At 40.8% G+C, this 14,836-nt stretch overlaps 1 protein-coding gene across 4 annotated transcripts in view; it reads left to right on the top strand.

The window, feature by feature from the left end:
* The first annotated feature begins 24 nt into the window (after positions 1-24).
* adam17b (ADAM metallopeptidase domain 17b) overlaps positions 25-14,836 on the top strand; it is a 74,874-nt gene continuing 60,062 nt past the window's right edge. For all 4 annotated transcript variants that reach the window (XM_073056883.1, XM_073056881.1, XM_073056882.1 and 1 more), the window contains exon 1: positions 25-231. In XM_073056883.1, coding sequence (XP_072912984.1) covers positions 120-231 — 112 coding nt within the window. In that variant the 5' untranslated portion in view covers positions 25-119. The remainder of the gene's footprint in view (positions 232-14,836) is intronic.

Genomic DNA, 14,836 nt, shown 5'->3' with positions numbered 1-14,836 from the left:
CACTTCCGGGCTGAACGGGACGGCAGGAGATTGCTTCCGGGGTGTCGCCCTGCGCGGCGGCCCGGGACTCGGGGACCGGCATTCGCGGTGAGAGGTGATCGGTTCTTCTAGTATCCACAATGAGAACTTTGATGGTCTCGGTCGGCGTGTTGCTGGCGTGGCTGATCCTTTGTCGGTCAGGAGAAACAGCCGGGTTCCAGTCAGAGAAGGAGGAGCTCGATCATAAGTCCGGTAAGAGGAGGAGGCCCGGAGAGGTCGGATTGGGATGGGCGCAGCTTCTTGGGAGCCCTCTTCACAGGGGAAGGGGGCGGTGACTCTGCGGGAGATGGAAGTAGCCGATGGGGGTGATGTGCGAATGTATTTACACATCATCAACAAACAAAAACTTACGTGTTACAGTGAAATCAGTGAAAAGTATATGTTGTGTATTTTGTATTGTATGTAAATAGTTTTGCTACAATAAGTGTATGGGACATTGGAAAAAATATTGAATTTCCCCATGGGGATGAATAAAGTATCTATCTATCTATCTAGACAGGAATGACAGTTGCAGATCATTTAGGAAGCAATTAGAAAAGTTTATGTTGTAGGTTTGTGCTGTGTTACATATGGCCAATGCAGAAAACCTGGCTAAAGCGCAAAGGGGAGGTCTCTGAATCTTCAGTAGTTTTGGCCATCTTACTTGAAAGGCTTTAGACTCTGGGGTGGGGGGGAAGACAAAGTAACAACTACGACTGTGCACTGCACCCAGAACTTAAATGTATCAATCAATTCATCAGCTGTGGGGTTTCTAAAACATCCCAATGACTCGAGCACCAACTAGTTCTCGCCTTGTGGTTTCTGTCATTGGCATCGCTGTATTAATTTATTACAGTTTTTTTTTCAATTTTGCTTAAATAGTACTAATTGCCTCTGATCTTTCTAGTTTTCTTTATATATTTAAAACTGAATTAGATTAAAGATAACAGTATTATGTGAATGTTATAGTATGAGGTTACTTGTAGAATATCTCAAATCTGAGAATCAGTGTAAGCTCTGATGGAATCACAAACTCTTTGTACAGACATGTTGCTCTAACACTACAGTGCACTACATTCAGTGGAGAACTTTTCCTCACTCTGAAGATTTTTTTGCCCTTTTTCCTCCTTTGGGGGAAAAGGTCATGGGCACAGCAGTTATCTTTAAATTCACCATAAGCTCTGTATCCATTTCAGCTACTGTCATCTTTTAGTTTTATCCTGTAATAATTGGGACAATTTGATTTCATATGTCTTGTTAACTCAGTTTAGATTTCTCTGTGAAGTTTCAAAATTGTGTGCTTTTCTAAGGTTATTATCTGTTTAAGGTTCATTCAACTTTTTAATTAGCTCTTGCCACAAGAACACGTATACTTGTGTATTTTGATTTGATCTTGTACCTTTTGGCATTTGTAAGGTCCAATTTGTGGATGCTACAAGTGGGGTCTTTTGATGAAATTGTCTTGAGCATTCTTCATTTAACACAATTGTACTCCAACAGCATGTTGTGTTGAGAGTTCAAGGATTTGGATCCAACGATAAAGGACTAACAATTAATTTTGAAATCAAGATGGTGTATGATTTAAATGAGAATCTACAGAAGAGATATTCCCATTCATCTGCTGCTTACATCCTTGATAGACATTGCAGATTTAGGAGGTGGTTGTTCTCCTAAAGCCTATGTGAATAACTTAGGTGCATTTTTGTGGATGGTACACACTGAGATACAGTGGAAGGAATAAATATTTATGGCAGGTGATAGTACAGCATTCAAGTGGACTGCTATGACTCAGATGGTGTCAAGTTGCTTGGCCAGTTGAACTTCCAGCCAGTATATCACGGCCATAGTGTTCACAGTGAAAGATACTGTCAAATGTCAAGTGTAAGCAGTTAGACTCTGTTGTTGGAAATGATTTTTGTGGCTTGAATGTTAATTGCCACTGACCAGCCTGTGCCTGAGATATTTCTTGGTCTTATTGTGCACAGGCATAGATTGACTTATTTTCTAAGGAACTGCAAATGGAATTGAATCTGGTGTAAAAGTAACAAAAATCCCCTCTTCTGATCCTACGGTAGATGATTATTGATGAAGCATTCCGGAGGAATTCTTGACAGTGTTATCCTGTGACTAGAATGGTTGACCTCTAACATACACAACCATCTTTCTTTTTATGAGATGTGACACCAACATAGAAGTATTTATCCTTTGTCTATTGACCAAGCTTTACTAGGACTGCTTTTTGTCATACATAGTCAAACATCTTCAAGTTTAAATAACTTATTTGCAGCAAAATGTGCAGGTTATTTGTGATAAAGTGCTGCTAATGGCACATTCCAATCTTTACTGATGATTGATAGCAGTGTGATTTGGTGTTAAATAGTTGGATTGGATTTATCCTGCTTGAATAAGATGTACTTGGGCACTTTTCCACAATGTAGGGTATAGTTACTGTACTGGAACAGCTTGACTGAGTACTGGCCCAGTGAGTTCTGGATCATTAGTGTTCATTACTGGAGCTGGGATATGGTCTGGTTCCAAAGCTTTTGCTGTACTGAACTCTCTGAGCTGTTTCTTCTTCTCCTCATTCCGCATTATTCGATTTGGCTGAAAACTGCCTTCTGTAATGATAGAAATCTCAGGAGGAAACCAACATCCATTTTGTTTGACTGAATGTGGTTCCACATGTCTTTAGCACCCACATGCTGGATCCTGCCCATTGGAATTGGTTTATTATTACACCAAGATACAATGAAAAGATTGTCTTGCATATAGTTCATACTGATCAAATAATTACCCAGTGCATTGAGGTAGAGCAGGGTAAAACTGTAACAGAATGGAGATTTAAGTTCAACAGCTACAGAGAAGGTCCAGTGCAGGCAAACAACACTTTTCAAGATTATATCGAAGTAGATTATGATGTCAAGGGTCCATTTTACAGTACTAGGGAACCATTCAATAGTCTTATAAGGGCATCTTCAAAGAGTGATGCCTCAAAAAGGTGACATCCATCCTTAAGGACCCCTGTCACCCTGAACATGCCCTCTTCTGATTGTTACCATCAGGAAGGAGGTACAGAAGACTGAAGGCACACACTCACTGATTCAGGTACGGCTTCTTCCCCTCTGCCATCCTATTTCTGAATGGACTTTGAATCCATGAACACTATCTCACAGCTTTTTTGCACTACTTATTTAATTTAACTGTTTTATGTATGAATCAGGTTTAATATCATTGGCATTGTCAATTTGTTGTTTTGCGGCAGCAATACATAATTTTAAAAAAGTATAAACCTGTGATCTCTGCCTCAGAGGCTGATGTTAGGCTGTTTTTAAAGAGGGTGAACCCTCACAAGGTGGAAGGCCCCAATGGAGTACCTGGTAAGGCTCTGAAAACTTGTGCAGGAGTGAAAACATCTAGCAGTATTCAAGGATATTTTCAATCTCTCACTGCTACGGGTGGAAGTTCCCACTTGCTTCAAAAAGGCAACAATTATACCAATGCCTAAGAATAAGGTGAGCTGCCTTGGTGGCTATCGTCCAGTAGCAATCACATCTACAGTGATGAAATGCTTTGAGAGGTTGGTCTTGACTAGACTGAACTCCTGCCTCAGCAAGAACCTGGATCCAGTGCAATTTGCTTGTCGCCACAATAGGTCAATGGCAGATGCAATCTCAATGGCTCTTCACATGGCATTAGACCACCTGGACAATACAAACACCTATGTCAGGATGCTGTTCATCAACTGTAGCTCAACGTTTAACACCATCATTCCCACAATCCTGATTGATAAGTTACAGAACCTGGGTTTCTGTACCTTCCCCTGCAATTGGATCCTCAACTTCCTAATCGGAAGATAACAATCAGTGCGGATTGCTGATAATATCTGCTCCTTGTTGACGATCAACTCTGGTGTACTTCAATGGTATGTGCTTAGCCCACTGCTCTACTCTATCTATACCCATGACTGTGTGGCTAGGCATAGCTCAAATACCATCTATAAATTTACTGATGATACAACCATTGTTGGCAGAATCACAGATGGTGATGAAAGGGTGTACAGGAGCGAGATATTGCCAACTAGTGGAGTGGTGTCGCAGCAACAACCTTGTACTCAGTGTCAGTAAGACGAAAGACCTGATTGTGGTTTCAGGAAGGGTAAGATGAAGGAACACATACCATTCCTCATAGAGAGATCGGAAGTGGAGAGAGTGAGCAGTTTCAAGTCCTGGGTGTCAAGATCTCTGAGGACCTAACCTGGTCCCAACATATTGCTGCAGTGACTATAATTAGTCACCAATTATAGTGACGATATTTAATTAGGAGTTTGAAGAGATTTGGTATGTCAACAAAAACAGTCAAAAGCTTCTGTGGATATACCATGGAGAGCATTCTGACGGACTGTATCACTGTCTGGTATGGGCGGGGGGGGGGGGGAGGGGCTACTGTACAGGACCAAAAGAAGCTGCAGAGGGTTGTAAATTTAGTCGGCTCTATCTTGGGTATTAGCCTACAAAGTACCCAGGACATGTTCAAGGAGCAGTGTCTCAGAAAGGCAGCTTCCCCAGTACCCAGGGCATGCCCTTCTCTCACTGTTGCCATCAGGTAGGAGGTGCAGAAGCCTGAAGGCAAACACTGAAGGCATACAAGTAAGTAGTGTAAAAAGAGAAAAAATAGGTAGTTTATGGGTTTGTTGTCCATTCAGAAAACTGATGAAGAAGCTGTTCCTGAAATATTGAATGTGTGTCCTCACGGTCCTGTACCACCACCTTGATGATAGCAATGAGAAGAGGGCATGTCGTGGATGATGGGTGTCCTTAATGATGGATGCCACCCTTTTGAGGCATTGCCTTTTGAAGGTGGTCTTGATGCTGGGCAGTTTGTGCCCATGATGGTGCTGGCAGAATTTACAACTTTCTGCAGTTTATTTCTGATTTTGTGCAGTGACCCTTGCGTACCAGACGGTGATGCAGCCAGTTAGAATGCTCTCCACAGTGCATCTGTGGAAAGTTGTGTAAGTCTTTGGTGACATACTAAGTCTCCTCAAACTTCTTACAGAATATAGTCACTGTCATTCTTTCTTTATAATTTGCACCTATATATTGGGCCGAGGATAGATCTTCAGAGATGTTGACATACAGGAACTGGAAACTGCTCACCCTTTCCACTGCTGATCGCTCGATGAGGACTGGTGTGTGTTCTCTTGACTTCCGGAAGTCCACAGTCAGTCCCTTAGTTTTACTGATGTTGAGGGCAAAGTTGTTGCGACAGCGAACAACCAGCTGATCTAACTCAGTCCAGTATGCCTCATCACCAGCTGAAATTCTGCCAAGAACAGTTGTGTCATCGGCAAATTTATAGATGGTGTTTGAGCTTTGCCTAGCTGCACAGTCGTGGGTGTATAGAAAGTAGAGCAGTGGGCTCAGCACGCATCCTTGAGGTGTGCCAGTGTGGACCTGCGGTGAGGAAGATGTGTTATTTCTGATCCACACAGACTGTGATCTCCTGGCGAGGAAGTCTAGGATCCGGTTGTATAGGAAGTTACAGGAGCCCAGGGTTTGGAGCTTGTTGATTAGAACTGAGGGTATAATTGTGTTGAACACTGAGCTGTAATCAACAAACAGCAGCCTTATTATATAGGTACTGCTATTATGGAAGTAAATGGTCATCAAAATTGCAGTAAACACAACATTGAGATCAATTATTTAGCTCATGTAAGTGTTCCCAGTACTTTATGACTCAGATGCATACTACTGCATAAGAACATAATATAACCAGGGACAGTCCATCAGCCTCTTGAGCCTACACCATTTACAATAAAAACACGTCCTCAGTATCATGTACCCATTTTCTCCTGTACTCCTTTGTAGTTCCGTCTTGGCCTTGTATGTATTCAATGATTCTGCCTTCATAGCTCTTGGGGTAAAGAATTCCTATTGATGGTGAGAGAAGAAACTTCTCCTCATCTGTGTGTGAAATGGGTAATCCATTATTCTTAAATTATGCCCCAGTTCTAAATTCCCCCACTAGATGACCAGCCTTCAGAATCATATATTTAAATTAGATGACCTCTCATTCTTCCACACTCTCATGAGTACAGGGCAGATTTGCTCAACTTACTTTTATTTATCAAATCCTTCATTTCAGGATTCAAACTAGTGTGCTTTCTCTTTATTTCATTCAATGCAAGCACATCTGTCCTTAAAAATGGACCAAAAGTTCTCTAATTATGGACCTGCTAGTGCCCTGTAAACTTGTACCAAACTGTCCCTCCTTTTGTATTTTGTTTCTTGCATGGAAAGCAACATTTCATTAGTCTTCCTAATTATTTGCAGTACCTTCATGCTGATATTTGTATTTCATATGCATGGGTCCCCAGGTCCCATTGGGTTGAAAAATTCATTGTCTCATGCTATGGAAATAATAATGGGTTTCCTCATTCTTCCTTCCAAAATAGTAGATAACTCACATTTTCCTTACATTATTCTCCACCTGCCAATTTCTCGCTAACTCACCTTTTTTTTGGTATTTATCAGGAAATGTTTGCCATGATGCACTTGATCTCTTTGTCTAAGTCATCGGTAAAGATAAATTGTTAAAGCCCCAACACTAAACACTCTTATCGCCCACTCATTACTGATCAATGATCTGAAAATGGCCAATTTATTCCAATTCTGTGCTTTTGTTAGCCATCTCTTACACAGTCCTGATTAAGAGTCTTGGCTCAAAATGTCGAATGTTTATTCCCCTCCACAGGTGTTGCTGGATAACCTGGTGAGCTCCTCCAGTGCTTTGTATATTGCTCAAGATTTCCAGTATTTGCAGAATTCCTTGTGTCTTTATCCTTAACATTATTACTTTCATCCTCGTATGTTTTTATTGCACAAACATGCTGATTCTGCTTGCTATTACTTTCCAAATACTGACAGTTATCCTCTTAGTAATATATTTCTGCATTTTCTTCAATTAAAGATGTTGGGCTAACTGGCCTACAGTTTCCTGCTGTCATTCTCCTTCCTTTATAATGTAATAGTAAAGTTACATATACAGTCTTCCAGTCTTTAGTAAAACTCCAGAATCCAGTGACCTCTATTAGATAACAGTAATTCATTCATGTTTTTTGCAGCCACTTCCTTTAAGGCTTTAGAATGCAGACCTTGTGTCCAGGGCCTTTAGCCCGATCAGCTGGTCTTGTACATTTCTTTCAGAATCAGGTTTAATATCAATGACCTATGTTGTGAAATGTGTTAACTTTGCAGCTGCAGTGCAATATATGATGAATAGTGAAAAACTGAATTACAGTAAATATATGTATATTAAATAGTTAAGTTAAAATAAATAGTGCAAAAATAGAAATAAATACAAAAGTAGTGAGTTAGTGTTCATGGGTTCAATGGCCGTATAGAAATTGGATGGCAGAGGAGAAGAAGCTGTTGCTGAATCACTGAGTGTGTGCCTTCAGGCTCCTGTACCTCCTACCTTATGGTAAAAATGAGAAAAGGGCATGTCTTGGGTTGTGGGGGGTCCTTAATGATAGAAGCCACCTTCCTGAGGGACCGCACCATGAAGATGTCTTGGATACTACGGAGGTTAGTACCCATGATGGAGCTGACCAATTTTAAACTTTCTGCAACTTACTTTGATCTGTGCAGTAGAACCCCAACCCCATACCAGACAGTGATGCAGCCTGTCAGAATGCTCTCCACTGTACATCTATAGAAGTTTTTGAGTGTATTTGTTGACATGCCAAATCTTTTCAAACTCCTAATGAAATATAGTAGCTGCTTTCTTGCCTTCTTTACAACTGTGTCAATATGTTGGGACCAGGTTAGGTCTTCAGAGATCTTGACATCCAGGAACTTGAACCTGTTCACTGTCTCCACTTCTGATCTGTCTATGAGGATTGGTATGTGTTTCTTCGTCTTACCCTTCCTGAAATCCACAATCAGTTCTTTCATCTTACTGATGTTGAGTAAGATAGTTGCTGCGACACTACTCTACTGGTTAGTGTATCTTGCTATCTTGCTTCTGTACGCCCTTTCATCTCCATCAGAGATTCTACCAAAATGGTTGTATCACTAGTAATTTTATAGATGGTATTTGAGTTATGCCTAGCCACACAGTCATGGGTATAGAGAAGGTAGAGCAGTGGGTTAAACACACACCCCTGAGCTGTACCTGTGTTGATCATCAGCGAGGAGGAAATATTAGCACCAATCTGCACAGATTGTGGTCTTCCAATTAGGAAGTCGAGGATCCAATTGCAGAGGGAGGTACAGAGGCCCAGGTTCTGTAACTTCTCAATCAGGATTGTGGGAATGATGGTGTTGAATGCTGAGCTATAGTCGATGAACAGCATCTTGACATTGGTGTTTGTATTGTTCAGGTGGTTTAAAGCCGTGTGAAGAGCCATTGAGATTGCCATTGACCTATTGAGGTGATAGGCAAATTGCAATGGGTCCAGGTTCTTGCTGAGGCAAGGAGTTCATTCTAGTCATGACGAACCTCTTAAAGCATTTCATCACTGTAGATGTGAGTGCTACCAGACGATAGTCATTAAGACAGCTCTCGTTATTCTTCTGAGGCACTGGTATAATTGTTGCCTTTTTGAAGCAAGTGGGAACTTCTGCCCCTAGCAGTGAGAGGTTGAAAATGTCCTAGAATACTCCCCCCCCCCCCCCATTTGGTTGGCGCAAGTCTTCAGAGCCTTACTAGATACTCCATCAGGATTTTCTGCCTTCTGAGGGTTCACCCTGTTTAAAGACAGCTTAACATCGGCCTCTGAGACAGAGATCACAGTGTCAGTGAGTGCAGCAGGGATCTTCACAGCTGTAGTTATATTCTCCCTTTCAAAGCGGGCATAGAAAGGATATTGATGTTTTACTGTATTATTACATATGATTAAATCCTTGCCACAAAAATAACACTCGTTATTTGTGTGCAGACTTTTCAAGGTCAGTGGGGAACATCTAGGCTTTAACACTCAAACATTTTGTTAACTTGAATTAGTGGTACGTTGAGAGTGAAGATGGCAGTCAGTAGTACTGTCATATCTGCTTTTGATAACACTGGTTTTTTGGATATTAGTACAATGGATTCAGGTTAATTGGGCCATTGATTAATCAGGGCAGCCGCTTATTTGGGACAACTCTTGAACAACAAAAGCTAATTGAGAAAATAGCTGGGATTATTTTTGTTTATTTGGGACACTATGCCACTTAATCAGGACAGGCGAACGTTGTGAACAGTTTCTAACTAGCATCAGTCAGGTGCACTTGCATGGCTATTAGACACTGCACTGTGTTTGGACTGAACAGTTTTTAAGTAGTATCAGTTGCGTGTGTTTGTGTTCAAAAAGCAGTGATTTTTGTCAGTGATAATTGGCAAGAAATAAGCAGTAAGACAGTTCAGAACTGTTTTGCTCACTGTGGTTTCAAACGTTCAGGCTCAGAGATGTAAGAATTGAGCGGGAGTGAAAATATTTTTATTTCTTGAGATGAAGTGTGGGGTAGGCCTTTCTAGCCCTTTGAGCCATGCTGCCTAGTAATCCCTTCATTTTATCCAAGCCTAAACACGGGACAGTTTGCCATAGCCAATTAACCTACCAACCAGTAGCTCTGTTGACTGGGGGAGGAAAACTGGAGAGCGCGGGGAAAACCCATGCAGTTACGGGGAGAGTGTACAAACTCCTTACAGGCAGAGGTGGGAATTGAACACGGGTTGCCTGTACTGTAAAGATTTCACTACTTCAACAAGTTAGGAACTACGAGGAATTCGAAAGTATTCACAATCATCTTGAATGTTACAATGAAAATGAAGACGTGGAGAATAAAATGAGCATTGTGTGAAGGTAGTCCATTATCTGCACTAGGTGTCTGTGCTGATTTTTGTTAATTTACAGTCAATCAAAAGAACACTAGTTAAATTCCTCCATTGATATCGATTAGGAAGTAATACACAGTCTTACAGTACTGTAGAGATATTGGTAGTGTTCTAATTTGTTCTGTATCAGAAGCAGAATCGCTCAATATCACGGCATATGTTGTGAAATTTGTTAACTTAGCAGCAGTAGTACAATGTTATATATAATATAGAAAAATCAATTACTGTAAGTATATATAATATATAATGTTAAATAGTTAAATTAAAAATAATGCAAAAACAGAAATAATATTAAAAAAGTGAGGTCGAGTTCATGGGTTCAGTGTCCATCTAAGAATCATATGGCTGGTCCTGAATCACTGAGTGTGTGCCTTCAAGATTCTGCACCCCCTTCCTGATGGTAAGAATGAGAAGAGGGAATGTCCTTGTCCTGAGTGGTGGGTGTTCTTAATAATGGACACTCCCTATCAATGTATTACATTTAACTGCACAATTTGTTACTTGGTTAAAATTAATTTGTCTTTTTTATACCTTTTAAAATATTTCCATGAAACCTTAGTTAATTGAGGCAGCCGCTTAATTGGACCAAAACATACTGGTCCTGATGTATCCCAGTTAATTGAATCCACTGTACTTACATTTGGAATTAAGTTAATTCAATCAACTTTTAAAATTGCTTAGAGAAGAGATGTACACAGACTTTTGTCCACCTACAGCCGGATTGTTTTCCCCAAGAGCTGCTGTTCGACTATTGTATGGATACAGATCCTGCATTCAGTTGATTTAATAGACAATAGGTGCAGGAGTAGGCCATTCAGCCCTTTGAGCCAGCACTGCCATTCACTGTGATCATGGCTGATCATCCACAATCAGTACCCCGTTCCTGCCTTCTCCCCATATCCCTTGACTCTGCTATCTTTAAGAGCTCTATCTAACTCTTTCTTGAAAGCATCCAGGGAATTGGCCTTCACTGCCTACTGAGGCAGAGCATTCCACAGATCCACAACTCTCTGTGTGAAAAAGTTTTTCCTCAACTCCGTTGTAAATGGCCTACCCCTTATTGTTAAACTGTGGCCTCTGGTTCTGGACTCCCCCAAAACAGGGAACATGTTTCCTGCCTCTAGCGTGTCCAATCCCTTAATAATCTTATATGTTTCAATCAGATCCCCTCTCATCCTTCTAAATTTTAGTGTATACAAGCCCAGTTGCTCTAATCTTTCAACATATGACAGTCCCGCCATCCCAGAAATTAACCTCGTGAACCTACGCTGCACTCCCTCAATAGCAAGAATGTCCTTCCTTAAATTTGGAGACCAAAACTGAACACAATACTCCAGGTGTGGTCTCACCAGGGCCCTGTACAACTGCAGAAGGACCTCTTTGCTCCTGTACTCAACTCCCCTTGTTATGAAGGCCAACATGCCATCAGCTTTCTTCACTGCCTGCTGTACCTGCATGCTTACTTTCAGTGACTGATGAACAAGGACACCTAGATAGATAGATAGATACTTTATTCATCCCCATGGGGAAATTCAACTTTTTTTCCAATGTCCCATACACTTGTTGTAGCAAAACTAATTACATACAATACTTAACTCAGTAAAAAAATATGATATGCATCTAAATCACCGTCTCAAAAAGCATTAATAATAGCTTTTAAAAAGTTCTTAAGTCCTGGCGGTAGAATTGTAAAGCCTAATGGCATTGGGGAGTATTGACCTCTTCATCCTGTCTGAGGAGCATTGCATCGATAGTAACCTGTCACTGAAACTGCTTCTCTGTCTCTGGATGGTGCTATGTAGAGGATGTTCAGAGTTATCCATAATTGACCGTAGCCTACTCAGCGCCCTTCGCTCAGCTACCGATGTTAAACTCTCCAGTACTTTGCCCACGACAGAGCCCGCCTTTCTTACCAGCTTATTAAGACGTGAGGCGTCCCTCTTCTTAATGCTTCCTCCCCAACACGCCACCACAAAGAAGAGGGCGCTCTCCACAACTGACCTATAGAACATCTTCAGCATCTCACTACAGACATTGAATGACATTGAATGATCTCGTTGTACTTCCCCTTTTCCCAACTTGACACCATTCAGATAGTAATCTGCCTTCCTGTTCTTGCCACCAAAGTGGATAACCTCACATTTATCCACATTAAACTGCATCTGCCATGCTTCTGCCCACTCACCCAACCTGTCCAAGTCACCCTGCATTCTCCTAACATCCTCCTCATATTTCACAATGCCACCCAGCTTTGTGTCATCTACAAATTTGCTAATGTTACTTTTAATCCTTTCATCCAAATCATTAATGTATATTGTAAATAGCTGCAGTGCCAGCACCGAGCCTTGTGGTACCCCACGCCGCTGCTTTTATTTATACTTTTAGATTTGACTGTTGTTAATTTTGGGACAAATTGATATGGTTTCTGCAGTGTCTGTTTTCTATGTTCATAGCATTGTGTGGCAGGGATTGCAATGATGCGCAAAGCGTGCAGATCGTATTTTCGTGCTCTTGTTGCTCTTGTGCGATGTGATAACGCTTAGCTAGAAAGAGCTTGTGAAGGAAATATAAGTTAATTCAATGTGTCCTATAGATTCATAAAAACCTAGATTCTACAACATCAAACCACTCATTTACACTAATTTTATACTGATCTTACATTTTTGTGAAGTACCCCAGACCTTACTGCTCACGTACAGGTTTGGGGCAATTTATGGTGGTCAATTAACCTACCAATTTGTGCACCTCCAGGATACGGGGAGAAATTGGAGCACTCAGAGGATGCCCATGCGGTTACAGGGGAAACATGCAAACTCTTTAGGCAGCATCTGAAATCAGGGTCACTGACACTATGAGACAATGGGTGTAGCAGCTAGAGCCACTCTGTTGTCCACTTTGTACCCATTCAGTCCATTTATTCGCCAGTGGTGGGTAGGTTGGGGGTTGGTTATTGACTATTGACCAACTGGTGAGTTTCAAGCTACTTATACACTTCAACTCCTCTATCTAATCCAGTGGTCCTGAGTGTATGTTCATGGTCTTCTACTGTAGCCCATCCAATTCAAGGTTGCATTTGGAGATGCTCTTCTGCACACTACTGTTATGACCCATAGTTGTTTGAGTTACTGTTTCCTTCCTGTCGAGTTGAAGTAGTCTGGCCATTCTCCTCTGATTTCTCACATTGACAAGGTATTTTCACCTACAGACCATGCGCTCACTGGATATATTTTGTTTTTTGCACCATTCTCTGTAATCTCTAGAGACTGTTGAGCATGAATATACCAGGAGATTAGCAGTTTCAGAGAAACTTGAACCATCCCATTTGCAATCAATGATCATTCCACAGTCAAAGTCACTTAAATTGCATTCCTTCCCCATTCTAATGGTTGGTCTGAACAATAAATGAACCTCTTGACCATGTCTACATGATAATTGGCTAATTAGATATTTGCATTAATAAGTGGGTGTACAGGTGTAACTAATAAAGTGAGTAATGGTAATAGTTGCACCTGTCCAGGGGGTGATCAGTGTTTCATCATATTTGTTGTGAATCTTGCAACATGCATCATGAATTATGAGAGGATGAGGAAATGACGAGACTAGCATAGGAGATTGGCCACCTATTGTTGAGTAATGTTGACCAGCTTTTGTCATTCTTTGTTTAGTGGCTATTTTGTTGATGTGTATGATGCAGTTTAATTCCTAATAATGAAACATTGGGCAATTGGAGCTATGAAAAGCCAAGTTGAGTGTTTTATATATATAGGTGGCATTCATAACCTCTTACTGAATAGCATGTATAAATCCTATCACATACCAACCCAATCCTTGACATTTTCTTGTTAGAAACATAGAAAACTTACAGCACAATACAGGCCCTTCGGCTCACAATGTTGTGCCGAACATGTCCTTATCTTAGAACTACCTAGGCTTACCCATAGCCCTCTATTTTTCTAAGCTCCATTTACCTATCCAAGAGTCTCTTAAAAGACCCTATCGTTTCTACCTTCACCACCTCTGCCGGCAGCCCATTCCACACACTCACCACTCTCTGTGTGTAAAAAAAACCCACTTACCCCTGACATCTCCTCTGTACCTACTTCCAAGCACCTTAAAACTATGCCCTCTCGTGCTAGCCATTTCAGCCCTGGGGAAAGCCTCTGACTATTCACATGATCAATGCATCTCATTATCTTGTACATCTCTATCAGGTCACCTCTTATTCTCCATTGCTCCAAGGAGAAAAGGCCGAGTTCACTTTACCTATTCTCATAAGGCATGTTCCCCAATCCAGGCAACATCCTTGTAAATCTCCTCTGCACCCTTTCTATAGTTTCCACATCCTTCCTGTAGTGAGGCGATCAGAATTGAGCACAGTTCTCCAAATGTTCTTGGTGACACGTTATCCTTTCAATGTCCAATTATTTGCACGTAACTGCAATAAATTTGATGTCATTATTCTGTCCGTTGATATTGTCTCCATCTCATTTTATAGTCGTTTAATTGCTTCCTGTGATTCCATAGATAATTTTGCATCATCTGTCGATTTAACCACCTTGAAGTCAATTCATGTTTGTGATACAGGGAGCAAGTAACATGTACAGTGCCAATAGTTTATTGTACAGTGCATGGACACTCTTTTATTCAGTAGCTGTTTTATTGACTTGTAGGTTAATTATGTAATGTTTTAAAGTCCCATGATATTAATTTCAAAGGCCAACACTGTCATGCTTGGAAGACTGTCTTCCAAAACTTTGAATATTGCAGGAATATATCTTCTGTATCTAAGAATGGTACACTAATGTGTTTTATTCATATAGTTTTAAATATAAATTAAAAACCTTTCAAGATCATTGAAGCTTATTTACACAACAGGACTGTATCTCGGAATGTAATATTGGACTGTAAATAGGTCTGTAAGCCCTGTAATTAGAAGCAA

This window comes from Hemitrygon akajei, chromosome 9 (genome assembly GCF_048418815.1).
Source record: "Hemitrygon akajei chromosome 9, sHemAka1.3, whole genome shotgun sequence".
NCBI classification, from domain to species: domain Eukaryota; kingdom Metazoa; phylum Chordata; class Chondrichthyes; order Myliobatiformes; family Dasyatidae; genus Hemitrygon; species Hemitrygon akajei.
The sequence above is the reverse complement of the archived record's forward strand: the minus strand, read 5'-3'. Positions and strand labels throughout refer to the sequence as shown.